Source organism: Cryptotermes secundus, unplaced genomic scaffold (assembly GCF_002891405.2).
Source record: "Cryptotermes secundus unplaced genomic scaffold, Csec_1.0 scaffold671, whole genome shotgun sequence".
NCBI classification, from domain to species: Eukaryota; Metazoa; Arthropoda; class Insecta; order Blattodea; family Kalotermitidae; genus Cryptotermes; species Cryptotermes secundus.
In genome coordinates, this window is record NW_019724595.1 from 888612 (window position 1) to 909495 (window position 20884).

At 42.6% G+C, this 20884-nt stretch overlaps 2 protein-coding genes across 3 annotated transcripts in view; one reads left to right on the forward strand and one right to left on the reverse strand.

Moving 5' to 3' along the window:
* LOC111862389 (zinc finger protein 771) overlaps positions 1-20884 on the reverse strand; it is a 128170-nt gene that overhangs the window by 11736 nt on the left and 95550 nt on the right. The gene's annotated exons all lie outside the window — the stretch shown is intronic.
* LOC111862391 (tetraspanin-7) overlaps positions 1-20884 on the forward strand; it is a 37972-nt gene that overhangs the window by 477 nt on the left and 16611 nt on the right. The window contains exon 2 of the mRNA XM_023847745.2: positions 18924-19112. Coding sequence (XP_023703513.1) covers positions 18924-19112 — 189 coding nt within the window. The remainder of the gene's footprint in view (positions 1-18923; positions 19113-20884) is intronic.

Here is a 20884-nt window from a genome sequence, read left to right on the forward strand (position 1 = left end):
GAGGGAGGCAAACAAATTTTAATACCAAAATATCTATGAGCATTATCTCCAAGCCACTGGGAAAAAAATGAGACTTCTAGAAACGTATTAATTTCTAGAAGAGACAACTGAAAAAAAAAGAAATTATTTTATGTATGAAATATAAAAAGTAAGAGAAGCATTATTCCGAAAGCCAAAACTTCCAAAACTGCATCAAACGGTTCACAATCATTGAGCATAGCTCGCCCCATAAAGAGAAATACTGTAGAAAATTTTAGAAAAATCTTAAAAATAACGGCAACTCGATGAATAAAAAACACAACGGAAAAAAGAAAAACATAAATCTATCACCTCAAAGAGATTTTTAGTGCTGAGTAGATAAAGCATTATAACAAAAATCTGAAAAGAGCACCTCGGAGATGTAGGCATAGACATGACAATATTAAAAAGGAGCTTCAAGGAGTAGGATGTGAAGGGACTGGATTCATCTGGCTAAAGATAGGGTCTAGTGGCAGGCACTTGTGAACGGAAAAAAAACACGGACTCTATAAAATGAGGAAATTATTTTGGCTAGCTCAGAAACCATTGGTTTAGCAAGAAATATTCTACCCATTACCCATTCTATTACTTTTTGTTCACATTGACTGAGAGTTTAAGGCTACATTCTTTCTTTAAGGTTACGTTCAAAAATTTCACTGCGATTGATAAAGAATGACGGTTTTGAATTTTCGTATGAGCGCAACCGTGAAAGGAGCTTGGCGCACTAGTTTATTAGCCCTTTATAGCATAAATTTACTTTAAATACTAAATAAAAATCCAGTTCGTACCTCACAGGAAACGTTACGTCTCCGATGCAAAGACCAACTAGGTAATGCTGTTTTGTAAAAAAAAATCACTGCTTATTTCTGGAACCATACGGAACAGACACGTTCTGTGGGTAGAATGCAGAAGTTCAGTGTGTTAAAGTCGGTGGTACATATAGTAACCAGCAGGCTTTAAAGGGTTAAAGCGGAAATAAGCTAGTGGCTAAACGGCACAAAAAAAGCTCCTCTCCCGCCTCTGATTTATATACCTGATTACAGGGTTATGTAATTACGTTTTTTCCAACTAATTACCTATAGAGGCCGCGCCATAGCTCAAGCGGTTAGTCGCTGACAGAGCACTGTCACTGTTACATGCTGGGCTTCGATCTCTGGTCATGAAGTCAGGCGGTTTACTGCTATGCATAATTTCTCCAGAACATTCTCTTAGAAATACAAGCACAAATTTGCGTATGCACTTTCATAATTTCTATGTTCTTTCTTTTCTCTTTGACCTCTGTGGTCTAGTGGTCAGAGTGCCTGGCTAGAGATCCAGAGGTCCGGGTTCGATTCCCGGGCTTACCAAATTTTCTGAGAACGTAGTGAGTCTGCAACGGGGTCCACTCAGCCTCGTGAGGATATTTGAGGAGCTATTTCAAGCAAATAGTGGCTCCGGTCTAGAAAACCGAAATTAAGGGCCATGGTGATTCGTTGCGCTGACCACGCGACACCCTCTATCCGCTAAAGTTGGCACTAACTTCGCCGAGAAGCGGTGGTTGCTCGGTCGGTATAGTCCGCTTGTGGGCTGAAACCACAGAGTTTGTTTTGTTCCGTTTCTATTTCAGTAGGATATTTAACGACGCTGTCACTCTCGAGACTATATAGAGTCGATCATGAGATGATTAATGAATGTGGAGCAGTTGGGAGATTTATAATTGGTGGGGGATACCAAAGTACTCGGAGAAATCCCGCCACAGTGCCATTTTGTCAACCACAAATCAGACACGACCTTCTCGGGATAAAATTCGGGCCACCGTGTTAGGACGCCGGCTGCTACTCGCCTGAGCCATTCCTATGTTCCTCTTAGTGCTGTGCCAGTTCATACTCGGCCTCGGTTCATAGCCTTGTAGAAAATGGTAAAGTTCTCCCTGTGCTCAACTAATGAAGCACTACGCCATGAAGGCGTATGGAGGAGTGGATGTGTAGATTCACATTTTCTTGACCTCGATGCTATCTGGAGGTGAGTGGTCAGCTTTATGCTCCGGCCGCTTTACCCCCGGGGAATGAGCCCCCGGTACCCATTTGATACGAGGTTGAGAGGACACCGAAGCCCGTCTGGACGAAATGGAGAGGAGAAAAGTCGACCCTAAAGGGACTCGAACTCCGAGCCCTCGTTCGTCCAGCCCGTCGCTAGTCGCTATACCGACTGCGCTACACCGGCTCCGATAGCCCAGTAAAAATTACAGAGAAATAAAGCGCTGATACAACGTACATCATAATAATGATAATTTCGTTAAGAAGCATAACGTGTTGAATCCCTTGCGGAAACTGTTAGCTTAATTACCAAGGCGCTAAACTTTCTCTGATGGGAACAAAACATCCAGGATATTCAGAGAAAAGCAGAGTATGGCAGGGTATTCAGGAGCGAAAGGTAAAGGTGAAGAAAGGTAATGGTTTTCCTGCGCGTAATTAACTAAGCACTAGGCCATGAGGAGGTTTGAGGAGTTGAGGAATACCTCCACTAGGTGGAGGTGAGTGGTCAGATTCACGTCTCGGCCGCTACTACCCCAGAAATGATGCATAACCAACCCTCCTTCAGTTTATCGGCCACCTAATAAGATTACAAAATAAATCAGTAACAACCAACTGAAGGTGATGTCAAATTTCGTCATAGTCTTGAAAATCATTTATTTATTTGTATAATTCCTTCTTTCTCGCTTTGTCTCCTTCGTTCCGACACTTTTGTTCGTTAACTTTCTTTCTGGTTCTCCATCTTTCAATGTTTCTCTTTACGCACGCCCGCTTAACAAACTCAGTTCTTCTGTTTCATGCATCCAGTGAATTATGCTCTCGACTTATTTTGGGGATAAAAATTCTTAACTTCCCTACTCCAGATTTGGCCAGGAGAAGAGTCTGAGATGAGTCCCAGCTTAAAGACAGATAATGTGATAATGTGCTGCGTGATCAGGGCTCTCGCAGTGACAATGGTACGGAGCAATGGTAGAATTATAATAAGCCGCAGAAACCGAGGATCTGTATCTCCACAAGTTATACGCGGCACTGGATACAGATAAGCGGCCAACTTCATCCTTTACCGCCGGGGAAGTCCCCGGTACACATTCGATATGAAGCAGGGTGGGTTTCCGAGTTCGGACGCTGTGGAGAAGAGTACCAGGACTCGAGAAGCGAACCCCGATTCTCCGGTTGTCCAGCCCGTACTCTAGTCACTAAATTGCCAAGGATGTGGCTAGCAGAAGCGCTTCACTGAGGTGCTCTGTCGTACAGCAACCGCAGCGCCAACGTCGTTACAAGCCCATCGAAATATTTCAGGCGCTGTAATTAAAGTACAGACTCAGTCTCTAAATGACAAGGGTTTTTTTCTTTTGCTGGCTTAACAATGTCGCTTCATTAGGGAAAAATTTCCTACATTCCAGCAAGGAAATTTCGTGTGTGTGCAATTAAACTACGCATCCGTTATTTAAAGGTTCCTTCATACAATTCTCTCTGTTCTTGCGTATGCCCACTTCCATCCAGGCCTTGATGCCTGGGTCTGACCAGTGCTACTGCAATTCTGCAGAAGGTTAATTCATGTAACGTGAAAGGGCGGAGATGTATTGGCTATTTCAATATCCCTCGACACAATAATTTCTTAGAAATATATACAACTATAGATTATTTACAATAAAATCTTAAAAACACATGTTTCGACCCTTACTGGGTTATCATCATCAGGTGTACTGTTTGTGCTCAGGTGCTGAACTCTTTTAATATGGATCCATAGTTTGAATATGACTATATAACATGTAATATTATGCTTGGTAACACTTCTAGTGCTATCTGCTTTTAGTCCAATTAATATATTTTATATTAATATAATTTTAGTCCAGTGAGCATTTCTGACACATTTATCTCGTGAACGTTAATGTATAGCCCTATTCAGAATATTGCCATCTTATAGAGGGTTAGCCTAAAAGAAATAGACAGTTTAAATGACTCGTGTTCGTGAAACTTATACGCGCAGCCCAAAAATGTCGAAAACACGTGCAAGTTTAGAACTCCAAGTTCCACAAAAGGCTGTGTGGGAAACGTTTACGAGTGTTCCCTTACCGTTGCAATTATTGCAGAACCTCACTGAAAGCGACAAAACCCTCCGTCACTCATTCTGTATGGACACGCAGCAACGGAAGGAAGTAATGATTTCTTTAGCCGCCAGTTTTCGGTGACGAATCAACGTTCCACATTAGCGGTACGGTGAACAAACACAAGGTTCGTATATGGGAAACTGAAATCCCGAGAGCTGTAGTAGAGCGTGTGAGGGATTCCCCTAAAGTGCACGTTTTTTGTGCTGTACTCCGTAGAAAGGTGAACCCATGTAAATATCAGGGCGTACTTTTCAAACCATGTAAGTATCTCGGCCATGCTAAAACTCTTCTTTCTGTAAAGCTTTAAAAGTGTCTATTTCTTTTAGGCTAACTCTGTATGTAAAGAGGATATATGAAACAAACTCCGTCTTAAGTGCAACAATTTAATTGTAGTTCTTTCTTCTTTCCTTCTTCTACACTACATGTTTCGGCCCTAAATGGCCATCATCAGGTGTATATTCTTACGTAGCTGCTACACTCATATATATTGTGTGAGTGTAACAGGATGCTTAAATATAATATTATAAAGGAGGATGTTTACGATTAACTATTTGTACGTTATTCGTAGAGTACGGTATTAAACGCAGGAGTCAAAGCATCATTCCATAACATACAGGAATGAAAATTAATACGACAGAAAGCTAAGGAAGTCTGAACAAAATTCTTTCTACAGGATGAGGTTGTTAGACCCATGCCCAAACCCAAACCTAGTCTGGACTCTATCTTTGACCTTTCCGGCATGGATGACCCTACTGGTAGTTAAACTACCGCCGGCATAGCTCTCCGGGTCACAGAGTCACGCAAGTCCCACCACCACGACAAGATAGAGACACCTTTGGGGGGGAATAAATTACACAACGCAATTAACAGACATATTTGGAAGTGAAAATAACTGGCGAGCAGTGAGACCGCTGTAGCCACATCTACATTTCAGATGTTTCTGCAAACCTACGTGAAGTTCTAACAATTCATAACAAGGTAGTCCAGTTACTTAATCGTCACAGCGCTACATTTAGGGAACTTTCCGGAAAGCACTGCATTAATTTTGTTTTCATTTCGTTCGTAAACTTAATCAGGATACAGCATCATTAGAAATGCCTTCTGTGACCCGAGGGCAGGCAAATAAAGTGGAAACTACAATTCGGAAGCACATGCCTGGTCGGTTCGATTGCCTGTCCACTTGTGCGCCGGAAAACAGAACTTGGGTAGGAGCGGTAGGAGTCGTCTCCTCCCTTGCAACTTGTAGCCTACCCAGATCGATAACAGGGGTCACCCCGCCACCAGACATGAAGTCGCTCTATAAAGGAAGCCCGCATTATGGAGCAACTCTGTTTCTTTCGTAAAGGAAATATCGCTTCGAAGTAAAAGTTAAAATAAAGTTGTCCCTGTACAGTCTTATGTTAATCTTCAGCTTTCTAGCAAAATAAAACAAGAAGGCCTGGGAAGGATTAATCGCCTACTTTCTTCTGATACGAAGTGGACTGCATAGAAAACGAGTCCAACAACTGTTCTATTGTTGCATGTGCATTCGTTGCCGCGGTAAAAGTTTCCTAGTTACAGACACGCAGACTGATGGGAGGCATTTATGAAGTATGCCGTTGAGATGGGCTCACGTGTCATGATATGCATACAAAGTTTCATGAAGACTGGTTCAGGCATTCAAAAGATGAAAGGGGTGGGGTGGGGGGAACACAAACACACAAACCCGAAAGAGATAGCATAAGCCTACTTTAGAAAAGCAAGCTAAAATAAAATGCTAATGTACATAAATTATTTGTCGAGAGACTGGAAGGGAAGAGATTGAGCGAGCTAGATATAGATGGAAGAAAAATACTGAGGTGTGTATTAGAGCAATAATTGACTGGATTTAACTGGTTCAGAATCGGATCCAGAGGAGGTCTCTTGTGAACACGATAATAAATCTGAGAGTTCAATTAGAAGAGCAGCAGATGTCTGCACCAACTCGGTGAACAGAGTGAAGGCACATTCAGCAGCTTGCACTGCTGTCAGTAAACTGTCTTTTCGCTTTGTCGCGTGTTGCGGCATATGACGTAGGTGTCATGTGGGTGTCACGTGGAAGCATGGAGCCCGAAGTAAATAAAATTAATTATTAATGGGGTGGGGTGGAATGGGGTGAGAGTCGTGTAAAACGGCCTACTTAAGAAAAATCACCACTTAACTCAGATTATTTTTATTGACAACTTAAAACCTGATGGGAATCAAACTGCGATGTCTCGGTTATACAGCCCATAGCTATAGCTATCGCGGATCCACCAGTAGGTAGCAAGAATGATATTTCGGTATATTTTCTGCATATTAGCTACTTGGACACCGGTTCGTCCTCGTTTTACTCTGAACAAGACATGAAGCGTTATAATATTCACCTTGTAGCCATGAAAATTTCAAGTGACTGAGGAAACAGAGATCAATAAGTCAGCTGACACCGTCACACAGCTGCTCAAACTCTGCGTGCTACGGACAGACGTTATGCAAATAAACCTTTGTTATTCCATGCGATGTTGCATTAATTGCACCTCCGCATTGCTGTGCGGCAGTGGAAACAAGCCAAGATTAGGAAAAGTTACGATGCCCTGTCATTATGATACGCAAGGCGAAATATTATATTTTTTATTGTTTACACCCTGTTGCATGTATTACAATTAAAAAGCATAAAGACCTTAAATACGTTCAACCGTCAAACGCAACAATGTTTTTATTGATTAATTTAAAATCAACACTACATGTTTTGACCCTTCAAGGGTCATTCACATGTGTTCGTTACATACACAATTTAATTATTGACTTTCTAACGCGTGACCTTACATCACATCAACTGCCTTCTCACTTTGTGTTTCAGTAAGCATACTCTTGGGTATCTAATGTAACATATGACGTAAAATAGATAACCGATCATGTACAATCATATCCTATGTGTAGTTCTAATTAATATTAATTGCATTACAATTTAAAATGCGTTGGGATTGAGACTGGCCGCCTCTGTGGTCCCGTGGTCAGAGTTCCTGTCTACAGATCCAGAGGTCCCGGGTTCGATTGCCGGCACTATCCGATATTCTGAGAAGTAGTGGGTCTGCAACGGGGCCCACTTAGCCTCATGAGGATAATTGAGGAGCTACTTGAATGAAAAAATAGCGACTCCGGTCTAGAAAACCGAAATAAAAGGCCGTGGGAATCCGTTGCGCTGACCACGCGACACACCTCTATCCGCAAAAGTTGGCACTAACTTCGCCGATAAGCGGCGGTCGCTCGGTCGGTATAGTTCGCTTGCGGACTAAAAGCCACGGAGTTTAGTTTTGAGTTTTGGGATTGAGATTACAAATCTGCCATTAACAATTAACTTAGAACAATGTATTGTTATGAGCTGAGAATAGCTTCATGTCTCTATGTTGTAACACACTGCCCTTATGAAGGTGGTCTTCGTATTGGTTTCTTCCTCTACTGTTATGCAGAAATGATTCGCTCGCTGGTGTTACTATGTTCTGCTTTTATGTTCAGTTAATACAATGTTACTACACTCGGTCCTGTTTTCGTGTTGTTATACTTTGCTGCTCAGTCAAGTTTCGTCTGCTTACCATTGGAAATCTGTCCCTGACAGTGTATTTATTTTACAAATTCGACGAAGGGATACATTGGTCACTTTCTACCAGGCTATATGGCGTCACAACCCAAAACACAGTTATCTTCACACTCGCCATCGTGAGAACCCCAACTCTCAGATTGTGCTTGTAGACTCAGTCGATTACAGATAAAGCGAACTACATTTTTGGCCAGTTTTCTTTATAAAGAAACGTCGACTTATGATATGATCAGGTCCGTGTCTGTCTTAATAAAATCTGAATAAACTGGTGGATATTTATTAAATCTGGTACGCACATAAGGGCAAAGGGCACCTTGTTTTGTATTACTTAATTCCTACACTCGATAATACTAACATTTAGGCCTTGTGAAACTGTGGGGTGAAATATATATACATATTGTGAGGTGCCGCTAGGAAGGCCGGACGGTAAGCCGTCTATCACTGGTCAACGGCTATCAATCGTTGGCCCAGAGATGCAAGTCTAATAGTGGGGTTCCCGCCGTTATGAAGAGGCTAGAAACGAATTGTTTGAGTCATTAAAATGTATTCCCGCGGAAACAAGAGATTCGTTGCATAGCAGCAGGAGAAACGAAACCCTTCGACAAGGTGTTCCTTATTCAGTCCGAGTGCAGGATATAACAGTCCAACTTCAGCAAGATCCCAGTAGAGACGGAGTCGAATACCTCCCTGCGAGTCGTAGGAGGCGACGAAAGCGGAAGTCTCAAATCTCAGAGAGTAAAATATGGTCGCGATCCTCAAGGGACTCGGACCCGTGAAAGATTGCGCTGGCAAGGACCAGCAGCATATGTAAAAGGCAGACCCGTCCTCTCGTCAGAGAAGGCGCCCCACAAAGCAAGACCGTAACTGACAAAATAGTAATAAATATCTGGTCATGAGCCCCAGCAAGACTTACTGACTGACTGACCGTCAGTCGCAATGTGACTTGGACTTTGACTTGGATACCAGTAGAGTCAGCAGAGTCAGTCCAGCTTCGAAGGGCCAAGACGCTCCACCGAGAATAGCGGTGAACGTGTAACGCTGAAGTGGAAACGTCAGAAGGCGTTCTAAGTGCGACTAATTGTATTTGTGAGTGTCAAGAGTGATCGTCCAAATCCGAGACCCACACAATTTCTTGTCGCGTTCCCTAGAAACGTGTTACAATGTGTGTGTGTGTATGTGTTACATACTACGCTTCATAACCCGTACTCTTCTCCAAGTATAATTAGAATGATCAAGTCAAGGAGGCCATGAATACTTCCTTCCACTACATCCTGCCATCCTACCGTTCCTCGCTATACAGCCCAGGTACCGAGAGCTTCCTAGAAATATTGACATTTTCCTGACTTCGTTTTAATGTAGGCAGAACAACGTATCGACCGGAAGGCAGACTGTCGTATCACGTATTCAGAGTCCCGTTTCCTGTTTATCGCGTCATTTCCTCAAGCAGGAGCGCATTGCGTTCTGATTTCAATTGAAGTATTTTCATTCATTAGAATGTCACTGCACTTTTCTAATTGAAATGCTGGGCTTAATGCATAAAATTGAAAACAGGTGTTTCGTCTTCACAGAGAAGGAATGAAATTGTGAATAGGACTTATGTGGCTCAAGATGCAGTGTAAAATGAAGGACTCTTGTGAATACGGTAATGAACCTTCGGGTTCCATAAAAGGTGGAGAATGACTCCATTAGTTAGTGACGTTTCGTAGTAAATTTCGAATATAAATGAACTCACTGCAATAAGGTTTCAAAAAGCCAGGAGTCTGTCGTCAATTCTAAAATATCCATGATCCAACGTTAACAAATTATTTGCCTAATTACAGTCTATCTGCAAGCCGAGATAACTGAGTAGGTATTGTGAACGCCGGGGTTCGATTCCCGACAGGGGATAAATACTCAGCGCAGAGCTCACAGTTCTTTTGTGGTTGTTCCTTAACGATACTCTCGGTATCGAGACTATACAGAGCATCCGAAATGGAGGGGGTTCGGAAGGAACTGGTTCTTGTCTAATCGATGTACTGTCTGGAGGCGCTGATGAAAACCACGAAAAGACTCAGCCAGGATAGGCAGTGTCCGACCGAAATTCGAACACATCAAGTCTAGAACGCTTTCGGACAAAGGCTGTACAGAAGAATGTAACATATGTTTTAGGCCGAATAGATGTACCACGTGCACTGTTTCCTTAGGTTTTGCAGTTTTCGGGATAATTATATTAAAGTAAGTTTTATGTTGTGTCCCCTCATAATTCGAACTATGTCGGATTGACATTGCCTCTGTTCGTCAGCTTCACAAATTTTCTGCCTTCACAAGAGAATATCGAAAGTTAACATTGACGAACTGAACATCTAGATGCAATAACAGAGCCAACAATTCAGAACTCTTACGCTACACATATTCTTTGTAACTTTTCTCTGCAACAGTTACTTACTTTCCTTAATCCGTTCCCCTTATGCCTTGCGGTGTCGAGATTGTTTTTGCATTTTGATCATTTTACAGAAGGTAGGACTCCTTGGACGGGTGATGAGCTCGTCACAAGGCATCTACCTAAACGCAGGACAACACAAACAGAGAATAAACGCATACACATACCAAACATCCATGCCTTGTGTGGGATTCGAACCCACGATCCCGTCTTCCGAGGGAGCGGAGATAGTACATACTTCAGACCGCTCGGCTACCGTGGCCGGCTTCAACAGTTAATTCAGGATGTACACACACGTCCCTCATCTTTCTTAAACCGTCCTACAATCGGTACCCGTGGCAGAGCCGCGTCCTGAAGAGTCACCATGGTGAAAATGCAACCCCAGTAGTCCCAGCAGGGTATCTTCTATTACCCCCCCCCCGCCGCGGTTTCAGCCTGCAAGCCCCAATGTAGGAGCTACAAATCAATAGAAATTAAACTTCAAGTAATCTTACTTTGTTTTCATTACCGACAGAATGATTATGCAACTTATTTATAGCAGAAAGGGCGCCTACAGACCCTCAGAAGCTCACCCAATCACACGGCGTCATAATCCAGATGACGTGAATATACATCCTCTACTTTGAATCTCATGTTCTCGTAATGGTTAGTACGAAGAATGCGGTCTTCAGAGTTGTAACGCCTAACATTTCGGAGGACAATTCATCTCCATCTTCAGGGCCGAAAGGTAAGCCTAGCAAGAACCCAACAGAACTAGAACAAACTTCATGATCACGAAATGCTTGTGGGTTTTCGTTGGAAAAAGAAAAGAAAAAAGAAATAGATTTGTATGTTTTCAGAAAGAAGGCTACAAAGGGACGAAGGACGCCAAGCGTGTGCTTAGAAGTTTTCAGAGAAATTATAGGACACAAATACGGACGACATTTTGCGTACATCGACTTCATGCTGTACAGAGTCAAGACGTTATACAGTTTGAGCGCCATTGATTTTAATCCGCCAATCGAAGTTCTCATTTAGGATGCACCACTAACCACAGAGGGTGCGAGATGACAGGTGAGCCAGGAGGTCTTGGAAAGCAAGAATTTATCGGATGTACATTTTATATCCTAAGACTTCTTTTGGGCTTCTCGTTAAATAAAAATTAATTTGTTATCCTGTGTTCATGTCGTGACCATTAATTGATACTCATCTTAATACGTTACACAGTAATATAAATGAAACTGTTTTTGCCACAGCATTGGGAATATTACATTATTACAAGTTAGCAGATGTGAGAAAGTTTTGAGAAAGTAGAGTTAATTTAACTGGACTGAGGGGCGATCTCTGGTCTCCTGTGGCGGTATTTAGAATTACCCAGGCCCGACAACTAACCAGCTTCTCTCCGTCGCCTGTCTTTAGGCCTTCTGCAAAACAGCTAACTAACGCCATGAAGCCGAGTCCTTGAGATACCAACAGTCGCTCAGCTGCTCAAGAAATTCCAGCCTTTCCTGGAACCTGAAGGTTCATTACCGTGTTCACAAGAGCCCGCTACTGGTCCCTATCCTGACCCACATTAATCCAGTCCATGCCACCCCATCCTGTTTCTCTAAGATCCTTTTTAATATTATCCTCCACCTACGTCTATGTCCTTCTAGTGGTCTCTTTGCTTCTGGATGCCTCACAAAATCGCTGCGTGCATCCCCCCTCGCTCCCATGCGTGCTGCAAAAGAGCATGACTTCAAATCCACTAAAAATTGTGTATATTCACACCGAACGGACGGCTGCAACGATGGTATTCTTCACTCCTGCCTCTACGTCCCATCATTCGATGCTATATAATCAGCTACTGACAACATCATAAATCAACCCATAAAATCAACCATTTCTTTTCTACGAAAACTACACGCTCAAGGGAGTCTGAAAGTGTGCTTAATGTCTCGAATATCGACCTTCGATTTTACTGCTTAGAGGCTGTCCGAAACTTGGAAACGTAGTCCTGAAGCTACATGGGTCGTCCTGGACGGAGTTCAGAGTCGCACTGACAAAAGAGATTATAATTATTGCTGCAATAACAAAGCACCCGCCGTGACCAATTTAATTTAATAGATCAATTAAATGCGTGGTTTTACATGTTTGGGCCCTTTGTGGCCATTTTCAGAGACATGAGAATAAAAGGAAATTGGAGTCACGCTTGTTATAGATTTTAAAATTATGGTTCACAAATGTAAGTTACACAATTTTTATAAAAAAATATTTCTTAAATTTTTTATAGTAAAAGTATGATTCATTATGTCTTCCTATTCGCAAATCCTCTTATGAAAATTTGCGTACTATATTCCTACACGTACTAATACTGGAAACTTTTACTTTGTGTTATGATAAGAATATGAGATTTTGTGTGTATACATTCAAATCACAATAGTGCGAAATAGAAGGGAAAGCGACTCATCCTTGAACATGATTAAAAGTCGGGAAATAAATAAACAATTGGAAATAACACAGCACATGGATTTACAGAGATGTCTTCTCTTTCTGTTTATGATGAGACCACTTTGGTCCATTCCGCCATTCAAAATTGGCCGGACCATCTTTCCTCCGTTTTTCCAGTTTCTCTTGTCTACCTGGGCCTGCAATAAAATATTCTGTGTGGAAGTCGTATGCCTTATGTCCTTTCCAAGTGACTTCTCCGCTGTAATCTCCACTTCTCTGTGTCCTTCAAATATTGGTTTCTCCCAGTTTCTCCATAATTAGTTCTGTACGTGTGTAAATTATCACTCGCGTCCACTTGCTTTCGTCTACAATGCAACATAACCTCTTATTTTAAAATGCCATTTACAGTCATATTCAAAATTAAAATCACACTCTACTTAACTGTCGCAACATGTTTCGGCCCTACAATGTCATCCTCAGGCAGCTGTTAATTGACTGAAATCGCCGCAGTGTGCGAGCTCAAATGTCAGTATTGCAACGATTTGCTCGAAGTGTTTACAGGCAACGGCTCCATGGACACGCTCCAGCGTGTAACAATGGAAGCTGTGTCCCAGTGGACGAATTTTATACCTCGTTGCGAGCCAACAGTCAGCGCGCCAATGAACTCGCTGGCTAGGAATCACGTGACTTTCTTTTCCTAATATCCGTGCGGAGCCTATATAACGAAGACTTGCTGTAGCTCAGATTAGTACAGAGCACAGTGCAGTGTAGTTAAGAGTTAGTTGCAAGAGCGCGGATCTGAAGACAAAACTTATGTGTAACATTCGGAGTGTGTAATTCAGTGAGACTGTTATAGTTCCTGTGTTTTAATTGCGTTGCCAGGAGACGACTAGTGTGTGTGTGGTTTACAGAAAATTATGAAGTGTGGAAATAGAGACAGTGGTACGTGTAATTAGTGGTGGTGTGTATAAGGAGTAAATAAACCCGTTCACCCAATCCTGAAGACGCCTTATTAGTCACTAATACACATGACAGTATATTTACATGCTTTATTGGACGTCGATGTTACTTGAGAATGTGCGTCCACACTTCACTGACGCTATTTCCATATTGCGGCGTCTACGCTGTGTTCTTTTCGTGCGTAGTTTATTTTTGTAGGGCGCACATCCCTTGTAAATTATCTACTCTTGAGGCCCCCAAAAGCGGTCCCACGACCTTCATTTGTTGGGTTTCTAGTCTCCTCGCGTCCTTCTGCCTCACTGTACAAGTTTCCCCTCCAAAGCGTTAAGAAGACTATGGATAAAATGAATAAAATCTCATATAGCATACTTCATATCTTACGCGGTAACTGCCTCCTAAAAGAAGTTATTGAAGGAAAGACAGAGGGGCGGATAGAAGTGACCAGAAGACGAGGAAGAAGACGTAAGAAGATGCTGGATGACCTTGGGGACAGAAGAGGATATTTTCATTTGAAGGAGAAAGCTCTAGATCGCATCAAGTGGAGGAACTGTTTTGGAAGAGACTGTGGACCTGTCGTCTTGAGAGATTACTGATGAATGAATAGCATACTGTCAGAAAGCCTTCAATCCCCATCAGATATGTAGCTGCGTAGATTGTAAACCGGTCTGAGACAGCAACACAGACTTGTACTCATAAGGTTGCCAGTTCGAATCTCGGTTTTTTATCTTGACTGCGATTTATCGCGATGTCCCCAAATCTTCAAACCTCATACTGGGATAGTACTTTTAAATAGAATGGGCTTTCCTTTCAATCATTACCCATTCTGCATCAACTTCCTACAACATTAAAGAAGCACAGTCACCTTCTTTACAGGAGCTAGAACGGACACGTAGTAGCGCAGTTGGTTGAGGCACTATGCTAAAAGCCGGAAAGTCGCGGGTTCGATTCTCGATGTCATGAGATTTTTCAATTGATCTAATCCATGCAGCCGCACTATGGTCCTGGGGTCGATTCAGCCTCTAACAGAAATGAGTACCAGGAATCTTCCTGGAGAGTAAAGGGCGGCCGGCGCGTAAGGCTGACAACCTTACCGCCATCTGTGAGTGGATTGTCTAGAGAAAATGTGGGAGCCTCAACGTCTCACAACCCTATGGGCCTCCACGGCCTGTTACAGGGATAGCTTTACTTTTACTGGAGCCAGAACCCCGTGTGTGTCTTGGCTTGCTCCTGAAGATATTCCTGTCCATCGATCTCGTTTTGGATCCTTGCATATCAACGATTCTGAAATTTTTCTCCACGCAATCCAGCCACCTTAGGCTGGGTCTTTGAGCCCTCCGTATGCCTTTGGGTTTGGAAATGTTAGTTTCCTATATGGAGTTATCTCGTGTCCTCTGGTTAGGTGTCGTAGCCAAGTAAGCCCTCCCAGTTTGAGAGCCATATATAGTTACAGTAGCCATTAACTAGACAATGTGTCTAAACATTAACTCAATCAGACTTCGGAGAAATTGGTGTTGCGTCACTGCCACTAACAGCACGGTAGGTCGAAAAGTGGCAGGGTTCCACCTGCCTACACGGAAGAAGAACGTGGAAAACCCGATTCCTGTTGGTCCCAGGGGGCGCACAGCCCAGCAAGTCTGATATACTGCATCGAGAATCCATCATCTTCACAGGTATTCATACAATATTCAACAGAAGTTCCAGAATAATCTCGAAATCTTGATTAAATCATTGTCACGTTGCTCTTGGAAACTGATTTGCTTCTTAACGACCCTGTTCCCTTGGCAACACGCGTCACTGACTGAGGGCAGATAGCTCCAGCGTGTGAAATACAGATCGGAAATGACCTATTTGAGTACCACGAAGGGCCGGCCATTCACGTCTGTGGCACGTATTCCAAGTGCCATCACAAGATATTTAAGCCTATGATTTCTTCCCCCCTTGGCACTACAGCCCCAGTGGACCTAGGCCTACCTCCATGAACTTCTCCGTTCACTTCGGTTTTTCTAGATCTTACACATACGGTAGGACTCCTTGGGCGGGTGATCAGCTCGTCGCAAGGCCTCTAAAGCCTATGATTAGTCTACTTTTGTTCTATACGTTTGTTAAATGTGGTGTCTTACGTTGGGGGCCCGAGTAGACTGGTGAAGCTGTAACGCTCTAGACTTATATTCGGGCAGTGCTCGGTTCGTATCTCATCCGAGGCACCGACTATCCTTAGGTTCTTCGTGTATTTCTTCAGTCCCTCTAGGCAAATGCGAGATAGTACCTCGAGTATACCACGATCGCTTCCTTCCAATTCATAACCATCCTACCACCCGACGCTACATGTCGTAGATACTTTCAGCGTCGCAAATTAAACCATAAACCAGTTACGTCCGGGGAACAACATAAATTACGAGAGTTAAGGAGCGAAATATCGAGGAAAATATCTGCTCCGAAGAGAGATGAAGTTGTGTATCTTACGCAGAGGGGGACTTCATGGTGTATACAGATCACACAACATCGTCAGGGTTATGATAGACTTGATGTAGCTCAGAATGGGGAGACAAGAAACACAAACACAATTTTGCCAAGACTGAGGAAATACGATGATATTATTAAGAACGATCTTACATAAATTTGAAGAAAGCAGTCTTCTGGGATTTGGCACCGTGTATATGTGGTGTTAACCGACGTTTCGGAGGAACGTATCGCCTCCATCTTCAGGGTAGAAGGAAAATATAAGAAATCCGCAAGCTAAGAGGCGATACGTTCCTCCGAAACGTCGGTTAACACCACATATACACGGTGCCAAATCCCATAAGACTGCTTTCTTTATAGTCACCGCCGTGAAAGCCTCAAATCTTACTTACATAAATTTGTTATGAGGGTGGTAAGGATTGTACAGGGTCGTCTTCAACAGCAGACCTTTGCGGAAGTGGTGAACCTACCGGTTCTGTCACCAGAGAGCAATTCACTGTCTGTTCTTATTTCCTCCAGTTAATTAGCATATGTAACAATTCTAATTTATGCTTCAGCAGGGCCTTGCTATGGACTTCATGCACTCAGCATTACTTTCAGAATTCCAGTGAAAGTACCGACGCAATGTTCTTTAAAACAAAATGGCTGGCTTATATCTGAACTCTGAACATAATACAAGAAAAAAAATCTTATTTCTAACCCACATTTCCAGTGAACTCCAGTAAACTAACTCACTAAATGGAACAGAGACCTTGGGAAGCTGTCAGTCAGCTGGTAATGAAATTCTCAGCCTTTATGGAAATTATGGATTCATTATCATATTCACACCGGTCGATCCTATCTTGGGATAGCTAAATCCAGTGCAGACACTCACATCCTACTTCTTTAAGATCAATTCAGTTCTTATATTAGCAATTTACAGCAATTGCTTCCATCATGACCATAATGACAGTAACATAAAATGGATCAAGTAATACAACCTCTTTTACAGCTCTGAGAATGTAAGTTCAACTGCTAATTGGTTAAGACCTGAGTATCTGACGGAGGTATTTATAAAAGTTATTGTCTTCTTGGATGTGATATCGTATAGTCTGGTAGACGCTTACCGACGCCTTCAGAAATGTTGGTAAACATCTACTGGACTGATATTATCAGTTCTTAATCGGTAAATAAGCGGTACAAGTCCATCAAGTGTTAGTTTTCCTTGTGATTGATTAATTAATTAAGCACCACGCCATGAAGACAGGGGGGAGAGGACCTCGGCACTCGAGTATATGGAGATGAATGGTCAGCTTCACGCCCCGGTCACTTTACTCCGAGGGAACTAGCCCCCGGTACACATTGCATAGGAGGCCGAGAAAATCTTGCCCCTGTCGAGAATCGAACCCCGGCCGTCCAGCCCGTAGCCCGTCGCTATACCGACTGAGCTATCCCGTAAAAATGTTTGTCTTTCTATATTTCGGCAATTATTGGCCACCATGAGAACGCACAGCTTGCACTACAAGATAAAACATTTAGTTAACCCTGATAAATCAGTTATTATTGATGGACTTCTGCTTATTTGCGTATTAAGAGGCGTAACGGTTCAAGATGTATCTTGTTAAGAAGCTTACTTGAATTTCAACTCCTAACTTTCAAAATTGAAACTACGTTGACGACTGGCCTCAGATGGGGAAGAAATCCACAAAACAATCTTAAACCTTCCTCAAGTTACTTATGTGTAAACTGATAGCAAGCACCTGACTGGCAAGACAACGTTCTTCTAGCGTAAAATGTCGTCTAGTTTGGTAGGTGGGTATCAACGTTTCGGAGTAACCTGTTAGGCTATGGAGGCAGCAGATTCCTCCGAATATATGGCATTCAATTACCAAACTGAAAGGCATCACATCCGCAACATACCGCAATCTAAGTTAAGAGGACCATTTCTGCTTGCTGACTGAGTAATTAAACTAGAACCTTCTCAAAGAAAGAAGAAACCCGCGTCTGTTAGATACCTCGTATCATGGTTATGAGCTGCCTGTTGGGGGTTGGAGTCCAACTAGGTCCACTCGGCACGGCGGCCACTGTTTGGCCTATTGTAGCCTGTCCAGGGTGATTATGACGATAGAGAATTTGGTGGAATATAGATTGGTAGGGGGAAACCGAAGTTCTCGGAGAAAACCTGCCCCAGCGCCACTTTGTCCACCACAAATCCCACTTGGCTAGACCCGGGCTCGAACTCGGGCCGCCGCGGTGGGAAGCCAGCGACTAACCGCTTGAGCTATGGCGCGGCCAGCTGCCTTTTACTATGCTCATTATCACTGTTTCCTCTTCAAGAAATTCTTCGTCGCTACTTAACCTGCAGTCACGAAAAGAAACTGACTTTGGACAACTTATATGTCTGCATTACCTTATATTTCTGTGCCAACGATTTTAATCTTCCTAATGTAAAGGTCCCATCGAAATTTATCCAGACATCTCCACAAACCTACACTTGTCTGTCTCGTATTCATTTCTCATCCATCTTATTTACCCTAGATCTCAAGTTTCTACATGTGTTTTTTTATTGTGAAAAGGAATTGTAAATACAAAAACCCCCTAGGCAATGCCCATCCTGCCCTCTGCAGCACATTCTTATAAACATCTTATTCTATCTTAGTATATATCTTAACTTAAATCTCAGAATATACTATTATTATTTTGTACATTTACTTCTTTATGTACATGTGGAGGGAATCTGACAATTAACGCCATCTATCAGCTACTGCGAGTAACTACGTTCTCTGTCAATATACGATGTACACATCAACAGTCTCATATTATACGAGTATATAAAATTTCTACTATGTCCGTCTCTCTCTCTCTAGTAGCCATGAATATGAACCATGATATTAAGTCCTTCCGTCAGTTCTTATACAACAGACATTTATCGCTACATGGTGAATTCTGTTCTCCAACAGCTGACGGGGATCGCCGTTCTAGCCGTGGGAATATGGATGGTGGTGGAGCTCTACAAATACATGGAACTCTCTACCGAGTTCTCTGCAACTGCACCCTATGTACTCATAGGGACTGGTGCCCTCATCATCCTTGTGGGGTCCCTGGCCTGCTGTTGCACCGTCAAGGGACAGCCTGTGCTCCTCTACGTCGTAAGTAACAAGATATAGTTTTGCTTGTAGTTCTGGAGCTCAAAGAAAACATGTACCTTGTGAACATGAAGCCTTCTATGCGTTCCTTCTGAAAAATGTATTTCAAGTGGGGAAATTGTATCTATCAGCATGTTTCCCCATGAAATTGCTGAAGAGGTTTCAACTATGAGATTTATACTTTTAATGGGGTGAATATTAATATTACAGTCCTCTGGGAGGTGATATCGTGTAGTCTGGTAGATATATCTACACAAATAATAGAGAGGGTAGGTACTTCATAAACGTTGGTACCTATCTAACAAGCTATACGGCTTCATAATACAGAAATCTAGTCTTAGGAATTCAGTCATATTTGATAGTCCTACTAGATATGTTGAGGTTCCCACATTTTCTAGAAAATCTGCTCATAGACGGCGGTAAGGTTGTCACCCTTACGCGCCGGCCGCCCTTCACCCCCAAGAATATTCCTGGTACTCATTTCTGCTAGAGGCCGAGTCGACCCCAAGGCCATAGTGCGGCTGGAAGGATTAGGTAAATTGAAAAAAAATCCACCTCATCGGGATTCGATCCCGCTACCTTGCGGCTTGTAGCATAGTGCCTCAACCAACTACGCTACAACCATATGGGCCTGCACGGCCTGTTACAGGGATATCTTTACTTTACTAGATGTGTACATTAAAAGCCGTAGAAAGATTTACGTATGGACATGAGATTCTGAACTTGGAATGTCAGAAGTTTGTATAGGTCAGGTTCGCTCAGGGCAGTGGCAGAAGAAATCTTAAAATGTAAGTTAGATTCATAAGGAGTACAGGAGGTCAGATGGGATGGAGGTGGCACCGCACCACCAGGAGACTATACATTTTTCTATGGAAAGGGGAATGAAAATCATGAATTAGGTACAGGTTTTTTCGTACACAATAGAATCGTATCAGCAGTTAAGAGGGCAGAGTTCGTTAGTGATAGGATATCATATATAATACTAAAAGGTCGCTGGTGTGATATCATCGTTATGAATGTTCACGCCCCAACATAAGATAAAACTGATGACATAAATAACAGGTTCTATGAAGAACTAGAACATGTATTTGATAAATTCCCCAAGTACCCTATGAAAATTTTGCTAGGAGATTCAATGCCCAGGTAGGGAGGGAAGACTTTTTCAAAGACAAAATTGATGAGATTGCAATGAACAGTAAGGACAAGAACATTAGAGACCTGTATAGAGGAATAAATGACTTTAAGAGGGGTTACCAACCTAGCAGTAACTTAGTGAAGGATGAGAACGGTGATCTGCTTGCAGATTCCCAGAACATTTTGAATAGGCGGAGGAAGTACTCCTCCCAGTTACTGAATGTACATAGGGTCAGTGATGTTAGGCAGACAGCAATGCACACAGCTGAGCTACGAGGTACAACAACATATAGGCCGCAACACGCATATACGAACAGTGCAAATTTCGAACAAAAGAAGTTACTGCAACAGTGTTTATCTGAAGGCGGAAATAAGTCATCGGATTTGTTCACAGATCTGCGTGATGCTCTGCAAATATTCCGTTTTGGTCTCTGACCAAAAAAACAAATTCTGGAAGTGAACTGTGGTCGTTCCATCCCGGATGAATCCACACTCAGGAAGAACTACCTTTGCCAGTGCTACAACAGTATCCTGGAAACGATTAGGAATAAAGTGCGTGGGAAGAAGATTTTCGTTTCCATTGATGAGACCTGCGATACAGAGGCTCGCTACGTGGCAAACGTCATCTTTGGAACCTTGGA